Here is a 27,604-nt window from a genome sequence, read left to right as displayed (position 1 = left end):
GGCCCCCAGGAAGGCACGGTACAGGTGAGCCCTAAGGAAAGGGAACGCGCGTGGAGAGCCTACGTGAGATCGGGGGGAAAACCCTAAGTCTGTCTGCGAGGGTTCTTCACCCGGACAGCTTTGCAAGCGCCTTAACGCTTCTGCCCAACTAAAGCAGGAGGAGAATCGTGGACTAGACGCGGTGGGTGCGGCTTCCGTCTCCGTCACCAGCCGCCTCCCTGCTGACACACACACTCTCGTACAGCCTGGTGTCAGCGGCAGCACGAACAGCCACAGCAGAGCTCACCCAGGCGTCCCCAGGACCCCGCCATGTTCTCCGCCGTCTGGGGTCACCTCCTCCGCGTGCTGTGGCTTCCTGCGGCGGCTCTACCTCTCGTCCACCTCCTGCTCTTCCCTCGGCCTCCCACCCTAGACGGCCAAGTCCAGGAGGGGGAGACACATCCTGCCCGGCTGGCTTCCCCGGGGCTCACCAGCAGCGGCTCACGCGTGTGTGAACGACACAGAACGAAACACAGGAATGGCCCACGGAGACCAGGCCGAAGCCTCGGGGAACAGAAGGGGTGGGAACAGAAGGGCCACCACGGCACTCTCGCTGCCCTTGGACGGTCTCCCCTTCCGGGATGCTCGTTTTGCCCAGGGCGGGTGTGTTCAGGCAGGCTACACATAACACTGCCCCCCTCTGAGAAGCAGGCACAAGAAGGCGACCTTGCACAGCGATCAGTTAAGCAGGAAGCGATCTTTAGCCCCGGCAAAAGGACTCGCTGGACAGAAGCGCTCGCCGAGCACCCCCGTTAACCAAGGCCAATCTCTGCACCCAGCGACCCATGTCACCCACCCGGTCCGTGAAAACCGACCTGCACGCTCTTTGTGAACGCCCGTAACTACAGACGCTCCCGCAACAGAGAACTTGCACAGGCTCCAGACTCCTCGCGTGCCGCTGGGGAGGGCGCAGCGCCCACCCCGGGCCCCGAGACCTGGACGTCACTGTGGCCGACAGGGGTCGGCCGAGGGGACGCTAACACTCGGGCTCCCGCAACCCGGCTGCTCTGCAAGGTGAAAACCCTGGCTGGCTGCTCGCGGAAGAGGGAATTAAGAGGAGCTCAGCTGGGGGAGTCCCAACTACACAGGCTCAGCTCAGAATGGCTCCGGGCGGGGGGGCGGGGGCGAGGCAGGGCTCCAGAAGGAAAAGAAACACCTACTGTCCCCACATTATGGCAGACGGTGCTTTTATGATGGCAAAAGTAATCCCTGTTCGTTAAAAGAAATTCTTACAGGGGCGCCTGGGTGGCGCAGTCGGTTAAGCGTCCGACTTCAGCCAGGTCACGATCTCGCGGTCCGGGAGTTCGAGCCCCGCGTCGGGCTCTGGGCTGATGGCTCAGAGCCTGGAGCCTGTTTCCGATTCTGTGTCTCCCTCTCTCTCTGCCCCTCCCCCGTTCATGCTCTGTCTCTCTCTGTCCCAAAAATAAATAAACGTTGAAAAAAAAAAAAAATTAAAAAAAAAAAGAAATTCTTACAGATGGAGAAAATATGAAAACAAGAAATTACCCACAACTTCAACACCAGGAGACCACAGTGCAACACTGTCTTCTCTTCTTTCTGTGCTGACCACTTATTTTATTTTATTTTTTTTTTAATTTATTTTATTTGAGAGAGAGAGAGTGAGAGAGAGCACGGTCGGGGAGGGGCAGAGAGAGGGAGAGAGAATCCCAAGCAGGCTCGTGCCGTCAGCGTGGAGCCCGATGAGGGGCTTGATCCCACAAACAGTGAGATCATGACCTGACTGAAACCAAGAGTCAGACGCTTAACCGACTGAGCCACCCAGGCGCCCTGATCAACCTATTTTGCACAGGTGAGCACCGTGTACACACACATGGCACGTAGGACACGCGGGACGCATAGCGCGTATACACGTACATCATGCACCCGCTGCAGCCGCCTTCTTTACAATGGCCCTTTACAACTGTATCTAGAATTCTCTGTGAAACGTGTTCACAGAGCCAAGCACATTGCTACACTGTCACGAGTTTAACCACATTTCTCCTGCTGGAAACCGAGAGGTCCAAGCCATCATTTACAAAGCACTGGGACAATACCGTCCTGCCGTGTCCCAGGAGGACATCCACTGGCCAGAGTGCTGGACGCGTGCCAGCCAGCACGGTCATTTTTAATCTAAAATTCTCCTGCTAATCCAACACACGGCGGATAGCAGCTTCAGCTAACGTTTGCATTTCCGGATTTGGCAGGGTGGAACGTTCCTTTCTGGGTTTGAACCTTGTAGATTTCCTTTCCGCGCGTGTGCTCGTTCTTATGGCTTCTCGTTGAATGGCTATCAGCTTTAATATCAGCGACTTACACCTGCTAGTGACAGAAATATCTTGCACGTATTTCCAGTCTGCCCTCTGCTTACCCTTTTGGACCACGGAAGTTCTAACTGGTACGCTGTTCAGACAGTCAAATCCACAGATGTTTTTGCTTGTGACTTTTCCCACTGATTTTACACTTGGAAAGTCTTCCCCCGAAGTGATCTGACGTCTGTTTACCTGCATTTCTTTTCCAGTTTCGTTTTTCAGTTAATTCTCAACAAGATGCTCGCAAATTGAATCCAACAGTACATTCAAAGAATTATTCACCATGACCAAGTGGGATTTACTCCTGGGCTGTAGGGGTGGTTCGATATTTGCAAATCAGCCAACACGACAGGCCACGGTTGACAAAACCATATGATCCGTAAGAACTGTATGATCCTCTCAATAGATGCAGAGAAAGCAGTTGACAAAATACAGCATGCTTTCTTGATAAAAACCCTCAAAAAAGTAGTGATAGATGAAATATACCTCAACATCATAAAGGCCATATAGAAAAGACCCACAGCCAATACCCTTAACGGGGAAAAATTGAGAGTCTTTCCCCTAGAACCAGGAACGAGACAAGGATGTCTGCTTTCACCATTAACTATTTAACGTGCTACTGGAAGTCCTAGCCTCAGCAATCAGACCACAAAAAGAAATAAAAGGCGTCCAAATCGGCAATGAAGAAATCAAATTTTCACTACTTGCAGACAACATAATACTCTATGTAGAAAACCCTAAAGACTCTACCAAAACATTGCTAGAACACACAAATTCAGCAAAGCAGCAGGACATAAAATCAATGCACAGAAATCCGTTGCATTTCAATACACCAATAACAAAGCAGCAGAAAAAGAAATCAAGGAATCGATCCCTTTTACGGTTGTACCCAAAACAATAAGATACCTAGGAATAAATCAAACCAAAGAGATAAAAGATCTCTACTCTGAAAACTGTAGAAAGCTTATGAAAGAAATTGAAGAAGACACAAAAAAATGGAGAAAGGTTCCACGCTCCTGGACAGGAAGAACAAATATTGTTAAAATGTCAATACTATCCAAAGCAATCTCTACATTTAATGCAATCCCTATCAAAATACCACCAGAATTTTTTCACAGGGCTAGAACAAACAGTCCTAAAATTTGCATAGAACCACAAAAGACCCTGAATAGCCAAAGCAATCCTGAAAAAGAAAACCAAGGCTGGGGGCATCACCATTCTGGACTTCAAGCTGTAATCATCAAGACAGTATGGTACTGCCACAAAAACAGACATGTAGATCAATGCAACAGAATAGAGAACCCAGAAACGAACCCACAACTATACGGTCAACTAATGTTGGACAAAGCAGAAAAGAATATCGAATGGAAAAAAGACAGGCTCTTCAGGAAAAGGTGTTGGGAGAACTGGACAGCGACATGCAGAACAATGAACCTGAACCACTTTCTTACACCAGACACAAAAATAAACTCCAAATGGATGAAAGACCTAAATGTGAGACAGGAAACCATCAAAATCCTAGAGGAGAAAACAGGTAGCAACCTCGTTGACCTCGGCCAGAGCAACTTCTTACTAGACATGCCCCTGGAGGCAAGGGAAACAAAAGCAAAAATGAACTACTGGGACCTCATCAAGACGAAAAGCTTTTGCACAAAGAAGGAAACAGTCAACGCAACTGAAAGGCAACCAACAGAACGGGAGAGGATATTTGCTAACGATGTTACCCGTTAAAGGGTTAGTATCCAAAATCTATGAAGAACTTCTCAAACTCAACACCCAAAAAAAAAAAGACCCAGTTAAGAAATGGACAGAAGACGCTTTCCCAAAGACGACCAGACGGCCAACAGACACATGAAAAGATGCTCGACATCACCAATCATCAGGGAAATACAAATCAAAAACCCCCATGAGATACCACCTCGCACCTACCAGAATGGCTAAAATTAACAACTCAGGAAACAACAGGTTTGCGGAAGATGCGGAGAAAGGGGAACCGTCGTGCACTGTTGGTGGGAATGCAAACTGGTGCAGTCACTGTGGAAAACACCATGGAGGTTTCTCAAAAAGTTAAAAAATAGAACTTCCCTACGGCCCAGTAATTGCACTATAGGTATTTACGCAAAGGGTGCAAAAATACAGATTTGAGGGTGCACGTGCACCCCAATGTTTACAGCAGCACCGCCAACAGCAGCCAAACTATGGAAAGAAACGCAACGTCCACCAACTGACGAATGGATAAAAAAGATGCGGTACGTATATACAACGTCACATAACTCAGCCACCAAAAGGGATGAAAACTTGCCATTTGCCACGACGTGGATGGAGCCAGAATGTATGATGCTAAGTGAAAGAAGTCAGAGAAAGACACAGACTGTATGATTTCACTCGAATGCGGAATTTAACAAAACAGATGACCATACGGGAAGAGGGCGGGAAAACAGAGAGGGAAACACCTCTAAGAGAGTATGATAGAGAACAAGCTGAGGGTTGATGGAAGGAAGGGGGTGGGGGATGGGACTAAGGAGGGCACTGGTCGTGCTGAGCACTGGTGTCGTACGTAAGAGAGGAATCATTAATTCTGCTCCTAAAAACACTATTATGCTGTATGCTAACCAGAATTTAAATAAAACTCTGAAAAAAAGACTTAAATAGATGAATTATGCAAATGCCCCAGATCTTCCTTTGGAACGAGCACCCAGGCCGTCCGGGGTGTGCTTGCCTCTCTACAACTGCTCCCTCCAGTCAGCACCGTGCTTGGCCCCCACGCCATGTGGAGGCTCCCCGTTCTGCACTCTGGATTAGCCGCTCTGGAGGGAGGAACAGGGGAAGGGAATCAGCGTCGTGCTCCTGTCCTGCTGGAATTCCAACGAGAACATACCCTATAACCTTACAGGGCTCCTGGGTGACCCAGGCGGTTGAACATCCGACTCGATTTCAGCTCAAGTCACGATCTCACGGTTGTCGTGGGACCGAGACCCATGCCGCGCTCTGTGCTGACAGCTCGGAGCCTGCTTGGGATTCTCTTTCCCTCTCTTTCTGCCCTTCCCCCGCTTGCTATCTCTCAAAATAAATCAACAAAAGAACTGTGGGTCTACGGAGGGAGCCGGGTCTGTGAGTCAGCACGGGGGGGGGGGGGGGGGGGGTGCTCTGAGCACCAGACAGAGGGGCAGGGGGCAGGGCGAAGTCAGCACTACGGGTCTCCGAGTAGGTTCTGCGTACAACAGACAGGGGGGCGGGGGGGCGGGGAGAAGGAAGCGTGGGAGTGGGGGGGTCTCAGAGCAGGGGCAGGGCGCACCGGACGGGGGGGGGGGGGGGCGAGGAGAAGGAAGCGTGGGGGTGGGGGCGGGGACGGGGGGTCTCCGAGCAGAGGCAGCGCGCACCGGACAGGGGGGCAGGGAGAAGGAAGCGTGGGGGTGGGGGCGGGGGGTCTCCGAGCAGGGGCAGCGCACACCCGCCGCCGGACGGGGGGCGGGGAGAAGGAAGCGCGGGGGTGGGGGCGGGGGGTCTCCGAGCAGAGGCAGCGCGCACCCGCCGACAGACGGGGGGGCGGGGAGAAGGAAGCGTGGGAGTGGGGGGGTCTCAGAGCAGGGGCAGCGCTAACCGGACAGGGGGGCGGGGAGAAGGAAGCGCGGGCCCGCCCCCGGCTCACCTCTGGGTGCTTGCGCCGCATGTGTCTGCTCATGGACGCCCTGGTGGACACCTTGGTCCCGCACAGCTGGCAGCTCTGCGCCTCCACCTTGTCGTGGGTGAGCTGCACGTGCTTCTGCAGCATGTACTCGGTGACGTACTTCTTGTCGCACACGGAACACGTCCACTGCTTGCCCACTTCTCGCGCACGCGGGGAGGAGACAAGCCCAAGGTCGTGAGTGGGGTCGTGCCACGGCCCCCGGGCGGGCGAGGGGGGGGGGGGTGCCTCGCGCCCTGCACGCGCTGCCGGGGTCACCTGCCGGGTGAGGCAGGGGACGGGCAGGCCAGCGGCCTCTCCGTCGCGGCGCACGGCGGCGCGATGCTGCTCCCACATCTGAGAGTCCGAGAGTGGGTGCGTGGGAGCGCTGGAGGGCTGGTTTTTAAGGGGCAGGGGCCGCCTGCGGAGGCAGGACACCGAATCGTCCGCACACGCCGGCCCCCGCCGCGTGCAGCCCGCCGCCCCGCTTACCCGTGTGGATGAGCTTGTGGGTCTCCATCGTGTTCCTCTCGCTGAAGGTCTTCCCGCACAGCTCGCACATGAAATCTTTGATCCCTGCGGAAGAGGGCACGCTAACGTCAGGGGCTCCGGGGGGGGGGGGGGGGGGAGGGAAACTGCAGGAGACCCCAGAGCAAACGCTGACCCCACGGAAAAGCCGGGGCAGCTCAGCGAGCGCCTCCCTCCGCGGGGGGGTGGCGTCGCCGCCCGGCCGGGACCCGCGGGGACCGCCGTCCACCCCCAACGGGCGGAGCCCACGCGGTGGGCCGTGCTGGGCGTCAGCTCCCCGGTGAGGGAGGCCGGACACCGCCCCGCAGGAGCTTCCCAGGGCCCCACCCCTGCTGCCCCCCGCCCCGGGAGCTCAGTCTGCGGGGATCGCCTGGCAAGCACGGGTTAGAGCCCTCAGACCGCCGCACCCGACGCGGACAAGAAGATGGACCCTCAGCACGTCTCCTAAACGGGGTTTTCCCCGGAAACAAGGAACGCGATTTCAGAGACCCAGTCGCTCGGTCCCGGGAGTCTGTGCCGAGTCCCTGTGTGTGCGGGGCCCCGAGCTCGCTGAGGGGCGGGCAGGCACAGAGACAACTATGTCCTGGTGGCCAATGTGCCTGCGGAGCGAGACAGAACCTGAGGCGGCGTGTGGCCCAGTCCCCGGCAGTGACACAGCTCCCCAGAAAAAGGCGCAGTCTCCGATGGGCTCCCCGGGGAAACGAGGGCCCCCGTAATCGCCCAGGGACGCAGGGCCAGTGGCCAGGTGGTGGCCTGGACCGCTGTGGGGGGCAGTGAGCGAGGGGAGCGAGTGGGTGGGCGGGGCCGGACAGTGCGGGCCTCAAAACCCAGGTGAGGGAGGACACGGGCACAGGGAGAGGTTTCCCTGGAAGTTTCATGCACAGACACACCTGGTCCCCTGGGGGACCTCCGAGCTCCCACGCCCCCTGGTTCTCACTCACACACGCGTTTATCCACACGTAACGTTTTGCAAGAAAGGAACTCATGCCTGTTGCTACAGAGGCTGTTTCTTCCCCGGTCGTATCACAGACCTCTACGTAAATTAACATCGCTTTTAACGGGCGCCCTGCCCTCTGTGGACGCACAGACACGGAGGCGCTCCGGGGCCTCCCGCCCCAGACGAAACCGTGGCCAGCGGGCCCTTGTCCGATCACGTCTCAGGCCCACGCTCGGGCAGGGAAACGGCCGGCGCGAGGCAAGAACACTAAGGATCGGCAGGTGGCACTGAGACCCGGTGGCGAGCCGTGCAGGGACCCGGGCTCCCGTGTGTTGGGGACGGGGACGCGCCGGCCAGGCGCCTGGAGGAGGGGACGGCCTCTGACACCTGAGGCCGCCTGCCCACGGCTCCGAGGACGGCACTCGCAGAACCGAGAAGCCGGGCTCGCCGGGAGCCGCAGATCGGGGGATACGACGCGTCCCACCGGGCCCACCGGAGCGCAGGCGCTCCGCGGACATCACCCGTGTGCCGCTTGTAGTGCTTGAGCATGTTGACCTTCTGCGCGAACTTGCGGTGGCACTCCTTGCACTCGTACTCCTTGATGCCCTTGTGCAGCTTCATGTGGTGGCGCAGCGCGTGTTTGGTCTTCATGCCTGCCGGCGGGGGAGGGGGGAGGCAGGGGGGACACTCGACACTCAGCCAGCCCGCCTCTCCCGCCTCCAGAGCTGCCCTGCGCCTGCCCTGTGTTCCCCAGGACCCTTCCCTGCCGTAGCGCCCCTGCTGGGGACCCTCCACCACTGTGCCCGCACCCCTGCCGTGCCCCGCACACGGGACTCTCCATGACAGCATTTGCACCACACCCTGGACCTTCCACCGTGCCTGGGACCTGGGCCCTCCACTGCAGCGCCCACGCCTGGGACCCTTCACAGTGCCTGTACCCCACCCTGGGCCAAGACACCCGTCCCAGTGCCCACACCAAACCCCATAGCTAGACCACCCCCCCCCAATGCCCATGCCCAACCTGCAATAGTTTCCACTCCTCCCCGTGCCCAGAGCCCCTCACAGTGCTTGTGCCCTACCCAGTGCCAAGATCCCTCCCCCTCCCCCCCCCCCGCCACGGTGCCTACACCACAGCCTAGACCTTCCACACTGCCTGGGATCTGGGTCCCTCGGGCAGGCACAGGTCTTGGTGAGCGTGCAACAAGAGAAGAGGTCGGGACTTGGGGGGTAAATCTCCCCAAGGACCCCCTCCACCAGTGCAGATGGGCAGTTATGCCCTCAGAGGTCCAGACACGTCTGGACACCTCATGTGATCAGGGGCCTGCCCAGACCCTGATCGGTGCTCAAAGCAACCACTGTGCTCAAAGGGTCGGTGCTCAAAGCAACCACTGTGACACAACGGAGTCACCCGCTGAGAGCCGTGCAAGCCCGCCACAGAGTTCCTGTTGGTCCTGAGGACGCTAATGTTAACCGAGACGAGAATTCAGTTTTCTGGACATTAGAACTGTGTGGTATACGCACGGACTTTCAGTCTACCTTTAATTAAGCATAACGAAGTCAATCTTGGCTAAAGGAGGTGAGATAAAGCACAACCTAACTTGGGCGTCGAAAAGGGACGACCCTGGTAGAGGGTGTGAGTGAGTGGTGGGGGGGGTCCTGGAACAGGGTGTGAACCAGCAGCAGGTGGGGGTCCTAGTACACGGTGTGAATCAGTGGGGGGGGGGGGGTCCTGGCACAGGGTGTGCATCAGAAGTGGGGGTCCTGGTTCAGTGGACAGTCTGAACGGAAAGGCCGGGGCCACAGAAGCTGTGGGCAAAAATCACTACAGAGCAGGTGAGTGGGGGCTCACAAGCGCAAGGCCGATGCGTCCAGTCCTGCTGGCTGCAGACCTAACCGGTCAAGGGGCCCTGGACAGGCCACGGCTGTCACCGCCACACAGAACAGGACCTGGAGGGACTACGGGGTGGGGCAGAGTCCGACCACTGCTGGTTCTGCCCTCGGTAACGGTAGTGAAACAACGGCCGCGTCTGGCCACAGTCCCCGCCGGGTTACCTGGGAAACCCCGTCCTGGTGAATGGGGAGGGGAGGCTCAGCCAGCTCTGGCTGCTACTGGACCCCAGGCCCGGCTGAATCCAGGCCTCCACAAACCCTACGCGTGCACGAACCCAGCCTGGCCAGGCTGGGCCTGCACAAACACGGGCCTGCCTCCACGCCAGACCTGCACGAACCCGGGCCTGGCTGAGCTGTGAGAAGCCACGAGAACCGGCCTGTCTGAGCCAGCAGACAGGAGTCTCCCAAGTGCCGGTCTGCCAGAAAAGGCTTCTAAGGCTACAGGAAGCGCAAACGTGTGAGCCTAGCACTGACTTTGGACGAGCATTTTTCCCTTAATAAGCGGGTTTTAGTTTCTCAATTGAAACCATCACACGCGCTCATAGTGAAAAGCTCCAGGCGACAAGAGGTTAGCCCCGAGGACGCGGCCCAGCAGCCCTGCCAGGTCACCCCGGCCCCCGGGACACCGCTGAACACATTCTGGCCACGCGGAACAGACCCTCTGCCGTGCGGTCACTTCTGTCGGCGCCATGTGAACCCGCCCCACAGAGCGCGGCCAGTGCAAACCCACCATCACGTTGCTGTCAGCCGTGAACACGACTCACAGCCCGTTAACATGCCTGCCACGCCGGCACCTGCCACGGGACCAGCTCCACTGCAGGCGCCAGACTGAGCAGTGAGCCAAGCCACGCCCCGGCCACACAGGGAGAGGGCCACGTGGGAAGGGACGAAGAAAAGCAGGATAAAGCGGGGACAGGGGGAGAGGAACAGAAGGGGCCCGGGTGCCCGGCTCATCACGTGGGATGTCGGGGGGATCCTCTCAGAGGAGGCGGCTGAAAAAGTGATCTGGAGGAAGTGGGGGAGGGGCCAAGAGCTGCATGGGGGAGCAGCATTCCCGGTGGAGGGAACAGTGAGTGCAAAAGCCCTGAGGCCAATGTAAACAGTCCCTCAGCGTCTCAAGCTGTTCTCGGTCACAACAGTGCTGCAGCAGAAGCTCATCTTTATGCTGCAAACAGATCTTTGTGCTACTCGTTAACAAGAAACTTTTCTAGCGGCACCTAACAGTGTCCAACGGCCCACCCTGTGTAGCAATTTACACGCCCCCCCCCCCCCACCCGAAGTCGACTGCCTCCTTCCCTTCGCCAGTGCTGGCCGCTCCCCAGGCTGTGACAGGCACAACGGCACCTTGGCTCTGACCCTTGAGGGGGCCACCACCGAGATGAACGGAAGAGAACCAGTCCCTCCTGGCTTGCCCCACACCTGCGCCTCCCTCCTCCCCAACCCCCCCCCCCACCGCAGCTAAAATGAACAGATCCTAAGTCACAAAGTAACTGTGTGTCATAGGCACAGAAGGAGAGTCACGACAAAGCTCTCCCCCCTGCCCCCGCCGCCATTCCGACCTCCCACCGCGGCCTCGCAAAAGTACTCAGAATTCAAGAAGAAATCACAAAACTAAACATTAAACACACTTCTAATATGAGTATGTATGACACATGGCAAGATGTGGCTCTGACCTCACTGCCCTCCCTGGGCACCTGTCCCTCCCCCACCAGGCCCTCCAGGGGACCCAGGCGTGGCTTCTCCCTGCCCCCTGGAGGGAACCACTCTGGCAGCTACACCTCTGACCCTCCCCGTCTCTCTCCTGCTCCACACTGTCCCCTCCAGCCAGGGGACAGGTGGCAGTAAGTGGGGGAAGGGCTGGGAGAGCGACAGCATCACTAAGACGGGCATAGAAACTTCTAGAATGTTCCTACAAAACAGAGACAGAGGTTCTCTTGAAGAGCATAATGGGTCCGAGGCAGAAGCAACAGCTTTACCTCGTGTGCCAGTTTGTGTTACCGTCAGAAAAGTAAAATTAGGTGCCTGCCTTGCTTTTCCAATGAAGGAGGCTGCGTGCTGCCCTTGCACAAGGTGACTTTGGAGGACAAACAAGAACTTGTCACCTCCAGGGAGACAGACTGGGGGAGGGGAGAGGGCACAGGCAGGGGAAGGGGAAATGATCACGTCTCGCTTTCTCTGAAGTTCGTTCTTTCTAAGCTTTTACACGTAATCTTATTTCAAGTGTGCTTAACGGGTTATCCGGTGAGGGGAATTATGAGACATCTGTTTTGTTCGTACTTTTCTGTTTAACTTCAAAAACAAGTAAAGGAGGGGCACGGGGGTGGGTCAGTCAGTTACGTGACTGGCTTTTGATTTGGGCTCAGATCATGATTTCACAGTTGTGGGTTCCAGCCCCTACATCGGGCTCTGTGCTGACAGCCAGTGGAGTCCTGCTGGGGCGCTCTCCCCTCCCTCTTTCTCTGCCCCTCCCCTGCTCATGCTTGCTTGCTCGCTTTCTCAAACCAAGTAAACAAAATAAATAATGAATAAATAAGAACCCAACAAAGGAAAAAAAAAACCTTTATAGAATACAAAATGCTTAAAAGAGCTAAAGGCAAAGCCAAGAGCCTGATGTGCCCGGGTCTGAACGGGGCCGAGGTGACGCTGTCCGCTGCAGACAGCGCCTTCGCGCGGCCCCAGAGGCTCTTGTGTTTTGCAACAGAAAAGGGTTAAAAATTTGCCATGTCCTGGGATGACCTCGCCCCCCCCCCCCCATTTTACTTACAGAAGGGAGATCTTTTGCTAATAGGTTTATCATTCCAGTAATTTCATCCGAAAGCCAGGGACCCAGGCTCACTGGTCACAGCCAACCCGTCCCACGTGGAAGGTTCGGCTCAGCCGCAGGGAGGGGCCGCGCACTTGGCCGCACGCGAGGAGCGCACGGCGGGTCTTCCCGTTTCTCAGCCCCTGGCTGCGCGCTCGCCCCTCTTTTCAGGTGGCTCACTTGTGCCTCGAGTCCATCGCGGACGCCCTTCGCTGCCTGTGTCCCGGCGCCCTCACCCCGCCCGGCCCGGCGACGCCGCGCCCCCCGCCCCCGCCGGCGCCCGCGTACCTTTCCCGCACTCGGCGCACAGGTACTCGCGGATGTTGTCGTGCACGCGCATGTGCTCCTTTAGCATGTCCTTCCGCGCGAAGGACTTCCCGCACTGCTCGCAGGCGTGGCTCTTCACCCCTGCACGACAAGCGCACCAGCGCTTCAGCACCCGTCGACCCACCCAGCCGCGTCCCCCGCCACGAAGGCGGCGACGGAGAAGCGTGGCGCGACACAGCTCACGGCCTCCACGGAGCCTCTGCTCCAGCTCCTCGGCCGCGAGAGGGACCCCAGGAGCCGCTGGGGCCACAGGGCAGGGGGCCGCGCTGGGGACGGAAGCGGTGGCGAGGACGCAGGGACAGGAGAGGCCAGAGAGAGAGAGCGCGCGCGGAGGCGCGGGGTGGTGGGGCGGCGAGACTGCCAGAGCAGGGAGCGTGGGGACAGGCCCTCCAAGCGGGGCGCCACGACACCCCGGGTCCGTCCCGGTCCCGGTCCCGCGGCAGCGCGCTACCTGTGTGGATGAGCTTGTGCCGCTCCAAGTTCCCGATGCTGTTGAAGATGCGCCCGCAGATCTCGCACGGGTGGATGTACCTGCGAGGAGACGCGAGCCTCAGGGCGGGCGGCAACAGCAGAGCGCTTGCCCCGAGCCCCTTCCTCACGCAGGGGTCGCAGAAAAGAGGCTACGTGGAGGCCGCCGGACACGAACACTGCAGCCTCCAATACGGGCTGAACCGTGCGCCCCTCAAAGTCCACAGGCTGGAGTCCTGACTCCGGGCCTTCAAAAGGTGACAGCATTTGGAAACAGGGTCTTCACAGAGGAGTGAAACATCAGGTCACCAGGGTGGCCCCACTCGAGTATGACTGATGCCCTCGCCGGAAGGAGGAACTGGGACACAGACGCGCACGGGGGAGGACCACGTGGGCACACGGCCACGGCAGGAGGATAGGAGCCGGGCCGGGAAGCCCCGGCCTCCAGGGGAAGCAGCCCTGCCGACCCCTGAACTCAGACCTCCCGGCTCCAGGCCTGACATCGCACGTTCCCACCGTGCAGGCTGCCCAGCCGCCCCGTTACCGCAGCCCAAGCTGGCTACGGCGGCCTCCACACAGGGCGGCCGCAGGCTCGCCCCCGCACACGGCACTGACCACGGCTACGGCATCCAGGGAACCTAATTACGTGGGGAAACGGGGCTGCCGGCGGTTCCGTAGGCAGGCCGAGAACGACACTATCAGTCTGTGGCGCGGTCGACTTGCGCTGCGGGGCCAGGAGGGCGAGGGAGGCGGGACCCCCCACGTGCGGGATAGAGGAGGTGAGCGTGCTTCCCTCAAGACCCGGCCCCAGGGCTCCGGAGGGGAACAGACCCGCCCGCCGAGCACCTGCCTGCCCGCAGGGAGCACGCCCCCCTCTGGCATCGTGCCAGGCCCCGGAAGCCCAGCCCCAGGAGGCCTCACTTCTGCACGTTGGGGTCCGGCAGGTTCTCCCGGTGGATGACCATGTGGGCGTGGTAAGTGGCCTTCAGGGCGAAGCGGCGGTTGCAGATGCTGCAGCCGTAGCCCTTCTCCTTGTGCACCTCCATGATGTGCTTCAGGTACTCCTTCCCGCGGCCGAAGGTGAGCTGCCGACAGGTGTACCGTTCACGCCCGCGCACGGCCTCCCGCCCTCCAGCCGACGACGGCACCGCTGGGCGCTGAGGCCCCGGTGACGGCCCGCCGCCCGGGGCCGGACAGGGGGGGGACTCCCAAGGGCAGGGCCGGTGCCAGGAAACTGCAGAGTGGGGGGGAGCGGGGGAGGCGGGCGCCAGCTGCCCCCCCGCTGCAGACCGGCCTGCCCCTGCACCCTCTCCTGCTCCCCACCCACCCCACCTCCCGGACGGCCGCATGGCCAGGTGCCTGATGCAGGCACAGCCGCACGGGAACCCACACTAGGCAGGGAGCGAACCGCGTCTCCGCGGAGCAGCGAAGCCTAACGCGGGGACCACCGCGCACGCCGCGAGCGGATCACCACCCGCTGCACGGCCTCCAGAGATGGGTTCCCCACCCCAACCCGGGCCCCCGCGTGGCCGCACGCAGACCAGCCACAAGACGGCTCTGAAACGGCGGTCCGTGCGAAGAGGGAGAGCCACACCCAGCGTCCGCGAGCGGCCCCGCCATCTCTCTGCCGGAATTGCCTCCTTCCCGCCAGCCTGGGCACGAAGGCCCGTGGCGAGTACCTGGCACCGCTTGCAGCTGTACTTGTGAGGCTCGGAGTCCGCGCTGGCATCCGAATTGTCATCGTTCTCCTCCGAGGAGATGCCGATCTTGCCGATAAACTCCTCCCTCTGGTGGTCGTCCATCAGCGCAATGTCCTGGAAAACGCAGTCGCGAGGTCCGGCTTCCCGCACGGGCACAGAAGCGCTGACGGGTCCCTCGCCCCCCAGCAGTGCCGGGCCGGCCCACGTGGAGAAGGCAGTGGGTCCCACCCGGGACTGCCTGCCATGTCCCCCGTGGCTCCCTCGGGCCCGCACACACCCCCGCTGAGTGCGCAGCGAGCTGGCGGCCAGGCGTGGGGTGCCTGCGTGGGGCTCGGCTCCCCGTCTTAGCTGCTGGCCCCCACGGCTGCGGCGGACCTGGGCTCCATGCTCCCGGGCGCGGCCCATTTCCTGTCAGAGGCCGCCAGGGGCGCACGGCACTGCTGGCCAGCTTTCGTTTTTCAGCAAAACTTAGGATCCTGGGAAGGGTGGACAGGTTTCCTTTGGAAAGTTCGCTATCGCGTCTAGGAGGTTTTCACGGGGGCCTAGGCTCTATTTCTTAACTCAAGTTCAATTCCCGCTTTTCCATTAACACACACACAGCAACACCGTCTAAAGGAGCTGTCGGAGAAGCACCTGACCAGAGCCGCGCAGCCACAGGCGCTCACCCGGGCCGGGCCCGTCACCTGCGCTGGGCCTAACTGAATCCTCAGGAAGCCATGTTTTCATGGCAGGAGACAAGTGGACGCTGAGGAGGCGGCAGACTAGCATCCCAGGTCCCAGTGAAGCCTGAGTGCCCCTCACCCCTCCGACTATAGCTCCCGGACTCTCTTGGGTCCGTCCTCCCACCCCAGCTCAGTCCACGTGGCCCAGCACCTGCCCTGGGGATCCCCTCACACTCACGCTCGCCCCCCGCCTTTGACTCACACCTTCTCAGCGAAACCCCAACCCGTGCCCGAGGCCGGGACTGCCAGGAAACAGGTCCTGCGCTGCAGGCAGGCGGACAGACGGCTCCGAGAGCCCGGCGAGGGCTCACCGTCCTCACCGGACCTGAGCACCACCTACCATTTCCTCATTTGCTGCCTGAGTCGGCACTTCTGCCCTTAAAGACGACCCCGTCCTCGCTGCCCCCCCCCGGCCCCCTCCCTGGGAAACACCTGGAACGGAGGGACCGCTTGTGAGCCCTGCCCCGTCCTCGCTGCCCCCCCGACCCCCTCCCTGGGAAAACACCTGGAACGGAGGGACCGCTTGTGAGCCCTGCCCCGTCCTCACTGCCCCCCCCGACCCCCTCCCTGGGAAACACCTAGAACGGAGGGACTGCCTGTGAGCCCTGCCCCGTCCTCGCTGCCCCCCACACCCCCTCCCTGGGAAACACCTAGAACGGAGGGACCGCTTGTGAGCCCTGCCCCGTCCTCGCTGCCCCCCCCCCCGACCCCCTCCCTGGGAAACACCTAGAACGGAGGGACTGCCTGTGAGCCCTGCCCCGTCCTCACTGCTCCCCCACCCCCTCCCTGGGAAACACCTAGAACGGAGGGACCGCTTGTGAGCCCTGCCCCGTCCTCGCTGCCCCCCCCCGACCCCCTCCCTGGGAAACACCTAGAACAGAGGGACCGCTTGTGAGCCCTGCCCCGTCCTCACTGCTCCCCCACCCCCTCCCTGGGAAACACCTAGAACGGAGGGAGTGCTTGTGAGCCCTGCCCCGTCCTCGCTGCCCCCCACACCCCCTCCCTGGGAAACACCTGGAACAGAGGGACCACTTGTGAGCCCTGCCCCGTCCTCACTGCCCCCCCCCGACCCCCTCCCTGGGAAACACCTAGAACGGAGGGACCGCTTGTGAGCCCTGCCCCGTCCTCACTGCTCCCCCACCCCCTCCCTGGGAAACACCTGGAACGGAGGGACCGCTTGTGAGCCCTGCCCCGTCCTCGCTGCCCCCCACACCCCCTCCCTGGGAAACACCTAGAACGGAGGGAGTGCCTGTGAGCCCTGCCCCGTCCTCGCTGCCCCCCACACCCCCTCCCTGGGAAACACCTAGAACGGAGGGACTGCCTGTGAGCCCTGCCCCGTCCTCGCTGCCCCCCACACCCCCTCCCTGGGAAACACCTGGAACAGAGGGACCACTTGTGAGCCCTGCCCCGTCCTCGCTGCCCCCCCCCGACCCCCTCCCTGGGAAACACCTAGAACGGAGGGAGTGCTTGTGAGCCCTGCCCCGTCCTCGCTGCCCCCCACACCCCCTCCCTGGGAAACACCTGGAACAGAGGGACCACTTGTGAGCCCTGCCCCATCCTCACTGCCCCCCCCCCGACCCCCTCCCTGGGAAACACCTAGAACGGAGGGACCGCTTGTGAGCCCTGCCCCGTCCTCACTGCTCCCCCACCCCCTCCCTGGGAAACACCTAGAACGGAGGGAGTGCTTGTGAGCCCTGCCCCGTCCTCGCTGCTCCCCCACCCCCTCCCTGGGAAACACCTAGAACGGAGGGACTGCCTGTGAGCCCTGCCCCGTCCTCGCTGCCCCCCACACCCCCTCCCTGGGAAACACCTGGAACGGAGGGACCGCTTGTGAGCCCTGCCCCGTCCTCGCTGCCCCCCACACCCCCTCCCTGGGAAACACCTAGAACGGAGGGAGTGCCTGTGAGCCCTGCCCCGTCCTCGCTGCCCCCCACACCCCCTCCCTGGGAAACACCTAGAACGGAGGGACTGCCTGTGAGCCCTGCCCCGTCCTCGCTGCCCCCCACACCCCCTCCCTGGGAAACACCTGGAACAGAGGGACCACTTGTGAGCCCTGCCCCGTCCTCGCTGCCCCCCCCGACCCCCTCCCTGGGAAACACCTAGAACGGAGGGAGTGCTTGTGAGCCCTGCCCCGTCCTCGCTGCCCCCCACACCCCCTCCCTGGGAAACACCTGGAACAGAGGGACCACTTGTGAGCCCTGCCCCATCCTCACTGCCCCCCCCCCGACCCCCTCCCTGGGAAACACCTAGAACGGAGGGACCGCTTGTGAGCCCTGCCCCGTCCTCACTGCTCCCCCACCCCCTCCCTGGGAAACACCTAGAACGGAGGGAGTGCCTGTGAGCCCTGCCCCGTCCTCGCTGCTCCCCCACCCCCTCCCTGGGAAACACCTAGAACGGAGGGACTGCCTGTGAGCCCTGCCCCGTCCTCGCTGCCCCCCACACCCCCTCCCTGGGAAACACCTGGAACGGAGGGACCGCTTGTGAGCCCTGCCCCGTCCTCACTGCTCCCCCACCCCCCCACCCCCAGGAAACACCTAGAACGGAGGGACTGCTTGTGAGCCCTGCAAACGGGGCTCCGGATGGATGCAGCAGAGGCTCACAGAAGCCCAGCTGAAGAGAGGCAGTGGGGCCAAGCTGACCACGAGGGCCCGCCACGCGTCCACGTGAGCCACCCGGGAGAGGGCGGTGCTGGCACCTTGAAGTGGACGTGGATGTGGTCCCTGAGCACGTCCACGCGGAAGAACTTGCGGCCGCAGATCTCGCAGGTGTACTTCTTGTCGCCGTGGGTCAGCAGGTGCTTGTTCATGTTGCTTCTGCAGGAGAACACCTGCGGGCGGAGGAGCGGGGCCTGACCAGCCGCACCAGGCACGAGGACGCGCTACGTGTCCCCGGTACCCTTCCCGGGTGCTGGAGTCGCGAGCGGACGGGAGCGAACGGTCGTCTAAGTACGAGCCCACGTTACCCCGGAGACCTAACCGTCCTCTGGTCTCCACTGCCAGCGGGATTCTGCTCAACTTTACTCGCTCACTTAACTACATCACTAGGATGGGGCCTGGGAAGAAGCCAGTAAACACAGAAAGAGGCGCAATTTTCTGAAACTTGGCATCAGAGAAGAATTCCGTCCTCTGTGCACCGGGTGTCAGCACAAGTCACGTCCCCTGCCCACGTCCACAGCTGTTTCCAGCTGTGATGGGGGTGGAGACACAGGCACTGCCCTCTCCTCGGCCGCTGGGGCCGGGCTGGGATGCGGGGGCCCCGCGGCCTCCGTCACGTAGCTCAGGGGACAAACCAGCAGCAGAAGCCACCTGCGGGGCCCCGCTGGCCTGAGAGTCTCCGTCTGGACGGCCAGTCCTGGGGGCCACGTAAACCCAGAGCGCAGGTGTCCTGAGCCCGTCTGACCCCACCCACTCCAGGAGGAGAACACGAGAGGTGAGTGAAGGGAAGCGATTCACAAGGAACAGGAGGCTACTATTTTCATGGTGACCCAGGGCCAGCCACCCCGTGACCACACCCGGGGTGCTGGGTGGGAAGCTGACTCAACAGGAGGGGAAGATAGGCTCCAGGGGAGGGGCAGGGGCAGCGGGTCAAGGCAGACAGGGGTGAAAACAAGAAGTCGTCGGAAGCAGCAAAGAAGCCAGTGTTAGAAATAGCTGAGCCTCACCTTGCCACACACGGGGCATCCCGAGGGCTCCTTCTTGTAGCGGACCAGGTTCTCGCCGCCGGCGTCCAGGTCCTCCCTCTTCACCCGCCGCACTCCTGCAATGCCCGCCCACCCAAGCAGGAGAGTGAGTACACACGGCGCGTGCGTGCCGGGCACCTGCCACTAGGCCAGTGTGGCCGCCTGGGCGGTGGGGGCAGGGTCAGCGGCACCAGCGAGCGCGTGAGTGGCGCCCGGCACAGGACGCGGCCACGCTAACCACGGCTCCTTCCGGCTCCAGGGAAGGAACGGCTGCGTGTGCCCATGGGAACCAGGGACGCGGTTCGTGCATCTGAAGCGTTTGGAAACACAAGGGCCGCGTGGGTTTGGAGTTCTACAGTGTGGAAGGGCGAGCCGGTGCTGACACCAAAGAAAGGGCTTTCCCCCCATTCAAAGGCTCAAGGCAGAGGTCGCATCCTTAGGCGTGACATTGTTTCTTAAAAAGACACCAATATTCATCCTTGCAAGTTAAATCGGTTGATCAGGGTCAGGGAGAGAACGCCTAATGACGATAAGCCCCTTGGGGTTTTAAGACGTAACTGTTCATAACTGGGATCACCACAGCTTTTTAGAAGTTTGCACGAAACAGGTAATCTTTGAGTAAAAGACAGAAGTTCGCTCTCATCGTTTCTTTCTACACAGCTGACCCCTTCTGGAACCTTCCCGCATCCCATGGTGTGAATGCAGAGGTAGACTTAAGAACACCCAGCAAGCTGGACATGAATACGTCATTCTCCAGAAGGCTCCCAGTGGCGTAAAACGCATCAGATCTGAAGCAGTGATTTGGACGATGAGCCAACGAAAAAGGGAAAACCATGAATGCGTTAGTTCGTTCCTGCGGAAAACGATCTGACTGGTGCGTCAGTTGTAAAATGCGGTAGAATCAAGCCCGGGCACCTGTCTGTCAGGGAACGCTGAGGGCGGCGTTGACGGTGACAGGCTTTACCGGGAGGATCTGCTTCAGCCACCCACCGGCCTACAGGGTCGGGCAGGAAGCGTATCCCTGCTGCACAGGTGAGGAAACTGAGGCCCAGTGGCTTGCCCAGGGCCATCCACTCACTAAGTGGGCACCGGGTTTGGCTGGAGAGGCCCAAGGGCACCACCCACGGGTCCCAGAGGGAAAGAGATCTCCTGAAGCCACAGGAACGACAGCCAGGTCAAAAAGCGGAGTAAGAAAATTATACAGAATGTGCCTCGTCTTATTTCGAAGAGGCATAATGACGGGAGTACGCACATCTTTGTGCGGAACAGTTCCAGTTCCGTGAGACTCCGCTTTCTTTTTCGGCAAGCCTGTACCTCATGCGCAATTCTTTTCAGACTTTCTTATAAAGGTGCTCTGGTCAGTGTCACTTACTGAGGGCTGGTCAGCAAGAGACAAGGGGCTTCTAGAGGAAAAGCCAGGATTATCACAACTAGAAAGCCAATTTAAAGAGGGTCTGTCTGGGGCGCCTGGGTGGCTCAGTCGGTTGAGCGTCGGACTTCGGCTCAGGTCATGATCTTACATTTTGTGAGTTCGAGTCCCGAGTCGGGCTCTGTGTTGACAGCTCAGAGCCTGGAGCCTGCCTCGGATTCTGTGTCTCCCTCTCTCTCTGACCCTCCCCTGTTCATGCTCTCTCTCTGTCTCAAAAACAAATAAACATTAAAAAAAAAAAAAATTAAAGAGGGTCTGCCTGAGCCGGCTCTGACACCAAGTCTGGGCGTCACCCGCAGCCCGGGGGCGTCCCTGCGACTGCTGTCTGCGCCTTCCCACTCGGGGATCCTGTCTGCGTGGCTCCGAGCCTGCCCTGTGGGGCCACCCCACTCCTCACTTCCATCGTCTCTCACTCCCCGTCCCACCCTGGAACTGACCCCCCCACTGCCATCCGTCTTCCTCTTGTACCTGGCTTCCCGTGAACCCACCACATAGGAGCAGTCCCCCCGACTCCCCTGCTACAAACGGCCTGGGCCATCTGGGGCCCGCAGGGAGAATGAGGAATGAGGGAGAAACTACTATGGCCCCAGCCAGCAGCATCTGCCCAGAACATTTTGCTCCGTGCACAAGACTGGAAGCACACCCCATACACAATTTCATACGCTGTTTTTCCCTGACTCTCTGTCATACTGAAAGCAGAAAATGCTGGGGCGCCTGGGTGGCGCAGTCAGTTAAGCGCCCGACTTCAGCCAGGTCACGATCTCGCGGTCCGTGAGTTCGAGCCCCGCGTCAGGCTCTGGGCTGATGGCTCAGAGCCTGGAGCCTGTTTCCGATTCTGTGTCTCCCTCTCTCTCTGCCCCTCCCCCGTTCATGCTCTGTCTCTCTCTGTCCCAAAAATAAATAAACGTTGGAAAAAAGACTGTATTAAAAAAAAAAAAGAAAGCAGAAAATGCTTTATTAGGTGCAGAGTATTCAATCCTATAAAGAATCCGTTTTTTGGGGCGCCTGGGTGGCTCAGTCCTTAAGTGTCAGTCTTTGGCTCAAGTCATAATCTCCCATTTTGGGAGTTCAAGCCCCTCGTCAGGCTCTGTGCTGACAGCTCGGAGCCTGGAGCCTGCTTCCGATTCTGTGTCTCTCTCTCTCTCTGTACCCCTCCCCTGCTCATGCTCTGTCTCTCTCTCTCAAAAATAAGTAATTAAAAACAAAAAAACCCAGTTCTTTTTTTTTTTTTTTTTTGACTCTTTCCCCACCGCAGAACATTTAGGATGTTTCCAAGAGTTCCCACGGACACACAGCACTGTTAAGGCCCCGAGGTACCTCTCTGTGCCTGGGGATGAGGACTCGACGGTGGGCGGGGCCAAACCACGCAGGGGAGGCGCCCGCCCCACCCCATCCCAGGAGCTCACACCCAGGGCAGGCAGGCTCACCTTCCAGGTGCCTCCGCTGGTGGTCGAGCATGACGTCCTTGCGGTAGAACATTTTGTTGCAGACCTCACAAGCAAACTTCTTGTCCCCGTGCTTCTTCTTGTGCTTGGAGAGGTTACTGTTGGTGGAGAAGAATCTGAAACACATCTCACATTGGAACGTCTTGTCATCTGTCCAGAGAGCAAGCAGACACACGGCAACTTTTAGGTAAATGACACCGACTGCAGGATCGGCATCCCGGCCGTGAGAATGGCAAGGAGGCCCCGGTGACAGGCAGAGGCGCACGAGGGCCACACGGCCACGAAAAGCCATCGTCTGCGCTGCGGGAGCCCAGGGCTGAACCAGCTGCTCCTCGCCGGGGAAGACAGGCACCAGCTCCTCTCTGTCACCGCCACCACACCCACAGGCCCCCTCCCCTCCCCAACCACCTGCCTCCGGTCATCCCGGTGTGATTCTGCAGTAGAGAGGGCTGAACCGCCACTGGCTTGGCCCTCACCCTCCACCCACCCCGACTGCAGCCCCAACCCCCAACCTGCATCCTTCCCGCCCCAAGGCTGAGCCCCCACCTGCTCCTCTGCAGCCCACCTGTCACCTGCCCTTCTCTGCCACCTTCCCACCCCCCCACACACAAATGCCCAATTTCCGCCACCGCTCGCAGGCCTGTCTTGTTCTAGATGTGTCTTTAGCAGGCACCCCCCCCCCCCCCCCACACACACACCACTTCTGGGCTGGGACTAAGCAGCACAGCTGAGCCTCCCTCCCAGGCAGGTGGCCCGAGTCCTGGGGTCTGAGAGCCGCGGAAGGCACAGCACTGTCCCCGGGGGTCAGCTTTCTCTGTCACGAGTGCCACCCGGTGCCTGCACTCCTAACTGTTCTCGACGGCTCAGCTGACCGGGACCAGGCTGCCACAGTGCAGGTGGCTTTTCCTGCCGGGGCACACACAGGTCACCAGTGTAGGAGTCCAGACGGGCGCCTGGTCCCAACGGCCACTTTCTGCCCCCAAGTCTGCATTTATGTTTCAACAAAATGCAGCAACTAAGAGCAAATGCCTGCTACTTGGGATCTGATGCACCAGGACATGGGATGGTGGGTTTCTGGGACAGCTGTGCTGCACGGGGTGGGGCGCTTGGATGTGAACCCACGCTGTTCTCTAAGTCTACACGTCCATAAGCTTCTCCCCATTCGTAGAACTCCTTGGTTTAACGGCCTATGGAAGACACATTTTCCTAACTTGAAGGATGGAGAAGAGTAGACAGTATGCAAATGACCTATGACACAAATGAGCTAGTCTCCAAGTTGTTCTTTGTTTTCTTTTTTAAAATTTTTTTAATGTTTATTTTTGAGAGAGACAGAGCGAGCGAGCAAGCAGGGGAGGGGCAGAGAGAGAGGGAGACACAGAATCTGAAGCAGGCTCCAGGCCCCCGACGCAGGGCTCGAACCCACGAACCGCGAGATCATGACCTGAGCCGAAGAGGGATGCTTAACCGACTGAGCCACCCAGGTGCCCTGTTATTCTTTGGTTTGCATCGGAAACTTCTAACTTTGGAGATTAGAGAGAAGATGCACCTTAATTCACTGCTGCGGTTAGTTCTATACAATGAAAAGAAAGAAACGCCTGGTTTAACAGGCCCTTTATTTGACATGTACCGATAGCTGTTCTGACTCCTTTTATTACTTTGTTTCATTTGTCAGATAAAAAGAGGCCAACTTGTCCCCCTGTCTTGAGGCTACCCCACCAGACACCGGAGGGCATGGGGACATCGCTCCGCACTCCTGCAGAGCCGCAGGTGGCCACATGGGGCGCCATCCTGACTCTGGCCACGAACGCAGCTTAGGCTCCTGACAGGCACTGCATCCGTCGAAAAAGTTGGGGGGGGGGGGTGGCCAGATTTGAGGGCACTCCTGGGGTGCACAGCTCAGAATGCATGTGCGCCTGGAAGCTTCTGGGGCCACCACTTCATGCCGTGGACGGTGCGGAGCAGGTGGAGCTCAGGAAAAACGAGACTCGCGCGCCCTCGGAAAAGCCCCGTCACAGGAGCAGGTGGCCACACGGGGCGCTGTGGACAAACAAGCCAGGGCTCCAGGCCCGAGCACAGGACGGGACCCAGCAGATGCCTGGGAGCAGGAGCTGCCCCACGGGACACGTGGTGGAGGTTTACCTAAAGCTGCTTAAAGGGTCTGAGACGGGACGTGAGAACCAGCCCACAGGTACAAGGGGTGCACGGAGGGGCCAACAGGAAAGGAGTTCGGAACCAAAGGCCAAGGTAGCAGGTGTCTGAGCCGCCTGCTGCTGGGCACCCCTTCTCGGCTGTGCTGGGATGCCCCGCTGTCTGTCACCCCTGCTGTCACCCACCCAGCGCTCTGTCTACTCCCTTCTGGTGGGAGCCTGAGCTCAACCAGGGCTTGAGACGCGCGCCCAGGCCCGCAGAGGCCCCCCCCGGCTCAAGGCCCGGGCAAGCGTGCGACACACACGAGCGAGTGAGTGAGTCCTGCGCTTTCAGGACCCGCGGACAGAACGGGCTCGGAGCAGAACCGGTCAATGCACAGCGGCACCACGGTCCCGGAGGCCGGCAGGCTCGGCGGGTAACGGAGGGTGGCCAGCGGAGGGAGGGCCTTCCAGCCAGTGAGGCGGGGCCCCGGCCTGACGCTGTCGCCCCCCCCCCCCCCCCCGCCACGCCTCCAGGAATGTCTCACGCGGTCCGGGAGCACCCGTGCTTCTCGGCCCACCGCCCACCTTTCTCAGGACAGCCTGGGGGTGGGGGTGGGGGTGGGGGAGGGGGCAGGCACAGCCTCGCCGGGAGGCCAAGAGGCCATTTCCACCCGCGGCTCCTTCAGAATCAGTAATGACCCTTCGAGGGGCCGCGAACGGAGGGAGGGGCCGCGAACGGAGGGAGGGGCCGCGAACGGAGGGAGGGGCCACAAGTGCACGGCTGGTTCCGAAGCGCCCGGGCTTCCGTCCAGCCGGTGAGAAGCGCCGCGAGGGGGCGCCCGCTCACCTGTTCTGCAGTTGTGGAACTCGAGGGCGCTCTCGATGCGGAACGTCTTCTCGCAGGTGCCGCAGCGGTACCTGTACTCACTGTCCACCTGGCGACAGGGGAGCGCTGTTGAGGGGCAGGGGCAGGGGGCAGCTCCACCTAAGGACGCGCCCCCGACCTGCCTCTCGCGACGTCCCGGTGGGTAAGGTCTCCGTCCCCGCCCTGGTCTACTTTGCCGTCCTGTCTCTGTCGTAAGCCTGCTCTACGTCACCGTCCTGCTCTACGTCACCGCCCTGGTGTACGTCACTGCCCTGGTCCCCATTCGTGTCCTGGTCTGTGTCATTGCCCACTACTCTCCTACAAGATTTAGGAACACGAGCAAGCTCTTACTCTCACCGTCCAACTGCCCTGGAAGAATCCCCGTTCGGGTACCGCAGGGCGAACGCCAGCCCAGGGGCCCCTCCCCGCTCCTCCCGCCCCCCCCCCACCCCGCTGCCCCTCCTCCCCCTCCCCGGGGACCCCGTCTTCCTTCCCAGCAGCCCGTCCTGCCGATCGCCCGCTGCACCTCCACAACCAGCCCGAGAGCCCGGGCCCCACGCACCTCGTTCCTGCTGTGCTTGTAGGAGACGTGCTGCTTCAGACTCTCCTTGCGGCTGAACAACTTGGCACATTCCTCACATTTAAACAGCTTGTCACCTAGGAGCCAACCGACGAAACGCTACTTCACGACTCCGGGCATTACCGGGGCTGCGCACGCCCGCCCCCCCCCCCCCCAAACCGGGTCCACGGCCACCTCTCCCCGGCACGGGCAGCCCGGTCCACGCCCCGCGGCGGGCGTCACGCGGGGACTCACCGTGCGAGCGCACGTGCCTGCTCAGGTTGCTGCTGTTCTGGAAGATCTTGCTGCAGACGCTGCACTGGTAGACCCGCCTGTGCTCCCCCAGCTGCCTGACGAGCTTCCTGCGGATGCCGTGCCGGCTCGACAGAATGAGACTCCTCTTGAGGGTGATGGTGGTGCTCTGATGATGCGGGAACCTGCCAGGTCAGACAGACACCTGGTGAGACAGGGGGCACACTGCGTCGTTGGGGAGGAAGTGCGAGGTCACAGCCATCTTGGGAAGGGCTCTTCCAAACCTTCCTAGCTCGCCGCCAGGAAGGAGGGAAGGCACTCGGGCACCACCCCGGCGTCAGGGGAATCTGCACGGGAGACACCGCTTGGTCCTCCAGCATGGCCATGCTCCTGACTGCATTTTCACTCTGGCCACCAGGAAGCTCTCAGATTATGCCCCGGGAAGATCCCCGTTTCTCTCGCTTGGCCTGGCCTCTGCTCTGTTTTGTACTTTCTCTGACCCTGATTTTTAAAAATTTCTTCTCCCTTTTAAACGTCTTTCTGACGGCAAGCCACAGAAGTCCTCTGGGCAGTCGGACAGCGTAGGTTAACGAACAGGTGGCTCCGTTTCCGACAGCACGCCGGCCCCAGTCTGCACGGGCTCCGGGATCAAACGGGGCCAGGCACATCGTGAGAACGTTAAGAGGCACTCCAAAAAAGCCCGAAAAGAAATCAGCATCAGCTTATTCCACGTCAGAGCAAAGATTTATCCAGGAATGACAACTAGAATACAAAATATTTTCCTTGTTCACGAAAAGAAAAGAAGAGAAGAGAAGAGAAAAGAAAAGAAAAAAAAAAGAAAAGAGAAAAGAGAAAAGAAAAGAAAAAAGAAAAGAAAAGAAGAGAAGAGAAAAGAAAAAAAAACAACAACAAGGTGTTACATGTACAGAAACTTCTGTGACAGCAGCACTGTTCCCAACAGCCGAACGGTGGGAGGAGCCCGGTGCCCACGGATGGAGGAATCTGTCTACGGGATGGGATGCCAGCCTCGAGATGGAAGGACAATCTGACTCCTGCTGGATGAGCCTCGAGCACGGCATGCGGAGTGCCACGGGCCCGTCACAAAAGGGCCGGCATCGCATGCCAGCGCCCAGGCCGGGACCTCACACAAGGTACGTCCGTCTTCACGGAGACAGGGACGGGAGGGGGTGCCGGGGTGGGGGGAGAGGGACATGGGGAGTTAGCGTTCCATGAGGACAGAGTTTCAGTCCGGGAGGATGGAAAGTTCCAGAGACGGACGCGGCTGGAGGCTGCACAGAGCGCAGGTGCACTTAATGGCACCGAACTGTGCACCCAGGAGAGGTTCGGATGGTCAACCGTCCGTGACGTACAGCTCACCACACACACACACACACACACACACACACACACACACGCACAACCGCTTTTAACTGTCTTCACAGCGGACGTGGCATCACGCTCCCAAGTTCTGGAAGGACCCTGCCGCTCCCCAAGGACACCCGCTTCTTTCCTCCAGGAGGGGTGCCTCCCCGCCCGGGGGCACCTGCCGTCCACACGGCCGCCCCGGGAGCCTCGGCAGGACTCACTTTGGCACTGAAGCGGCGTCACCGGTGGTGGTGGCCAGCTTCCCCAGAACCAGCTCCATGATCCGCTCGTCCGGAGCCGCCGTCGCTGGCTCATCCGGAGGGACCTCGGTGACGATCTCCGCCACTTGCTCTGCGTGAAGGGGACACAACAGCCGTGTCATCGCCGGGGCGGGGGACGGGACACGGCCAAACCGGGAAAACGCACCCGAGCGGACCGCAGCCAGGCCCACGCCGTAGACATGCGTTGCGAGACACACGCGGGAGGAAGAAAGG

At 60.2% G+C, this 27,604-nt stretch overlaps 1 protein-coding gene across 5 annotated transcripts in view; it reads right to left on the bottom strand.

The window, feature by feature from the left end:
• The window catches only part of PRDM15 (PR/SET domain 15), a 69,439-nt gene that overhangs the window by 6,451 nt on the left and 35,384 nt on the right, over positions 1–27,604 (bottom strand). For all 5 annotated transcript variants that reach the window (XM_045501309.1, XM_045501310.1, XM_045501312.1 and 2 more), the window contains 14 exons: positions 27,332–27,461; positions 25,749–25,930; positions 25,497–25,591; positions 24,917–25,004; positions 21,923–22,090; positions 19,049–19,143; positions 18,083–18,214; positions 14,645–14,779; positions 13,887–14,050; positions 12,949–13,028; positions 12,459–12,578; positions 7,999–8,130; positions 6,505–6,588; positions 5,998–6,173 (listed from right to left, as the gene is read on the bottom strand). In XM_045501309.1, coding sequence (XP_045357265.1) covers positions 5,998–6,173; positions 6,505–6,588; positions 7,999–8,130; positions 12,459–12,578; positions 12,949–13,028; positions 13,887–14,050; positions 14,645–14,779; positions 18,083–18,214; positions 19,049–19,143; positions 21,923–22,090; positions 24,917–25,004; positions 25,497–25,591; positions 25,749–25,930; positions 27,332–27,461 — 1,781 coding nt within the window. The remainder of the gene's footprint in view (positions 1–5,997; positions 6,174–6,504; positions 6,589–7,998; positions 8,131–12,458; positions 12,579–12,948; positions 13,029–13,886; positions 14,051–14,644; positions 14,780–18,082; positions 18,215–19,048; positions 19,144–21,922; positions 22,091–24,916; positions 25,005–25,496; positions 25,592–25,748; positions 25,931–27,331; positions 27,462–27,604) is intronic.

This window comes from Leopardus geoffroyi, chromosome C2, assembly GCF_018350155.1.
Source record: "Leopardus geoffroyi isolate Oge1 chromosome C2, O.geoffroyi_Oge1_pat1.0, whole genome shotgun sequence".
In the NCBI taxonomy this organism is placed as follows: Eukaryota; Metazoa; Chordata; class Mammalia; order Carnivora; family Felidae; genus Leopardus; species Leopardus geoffroyi.
This window is presented reverse-complemented; position numbering and strand designations above follow the sequence as displayed.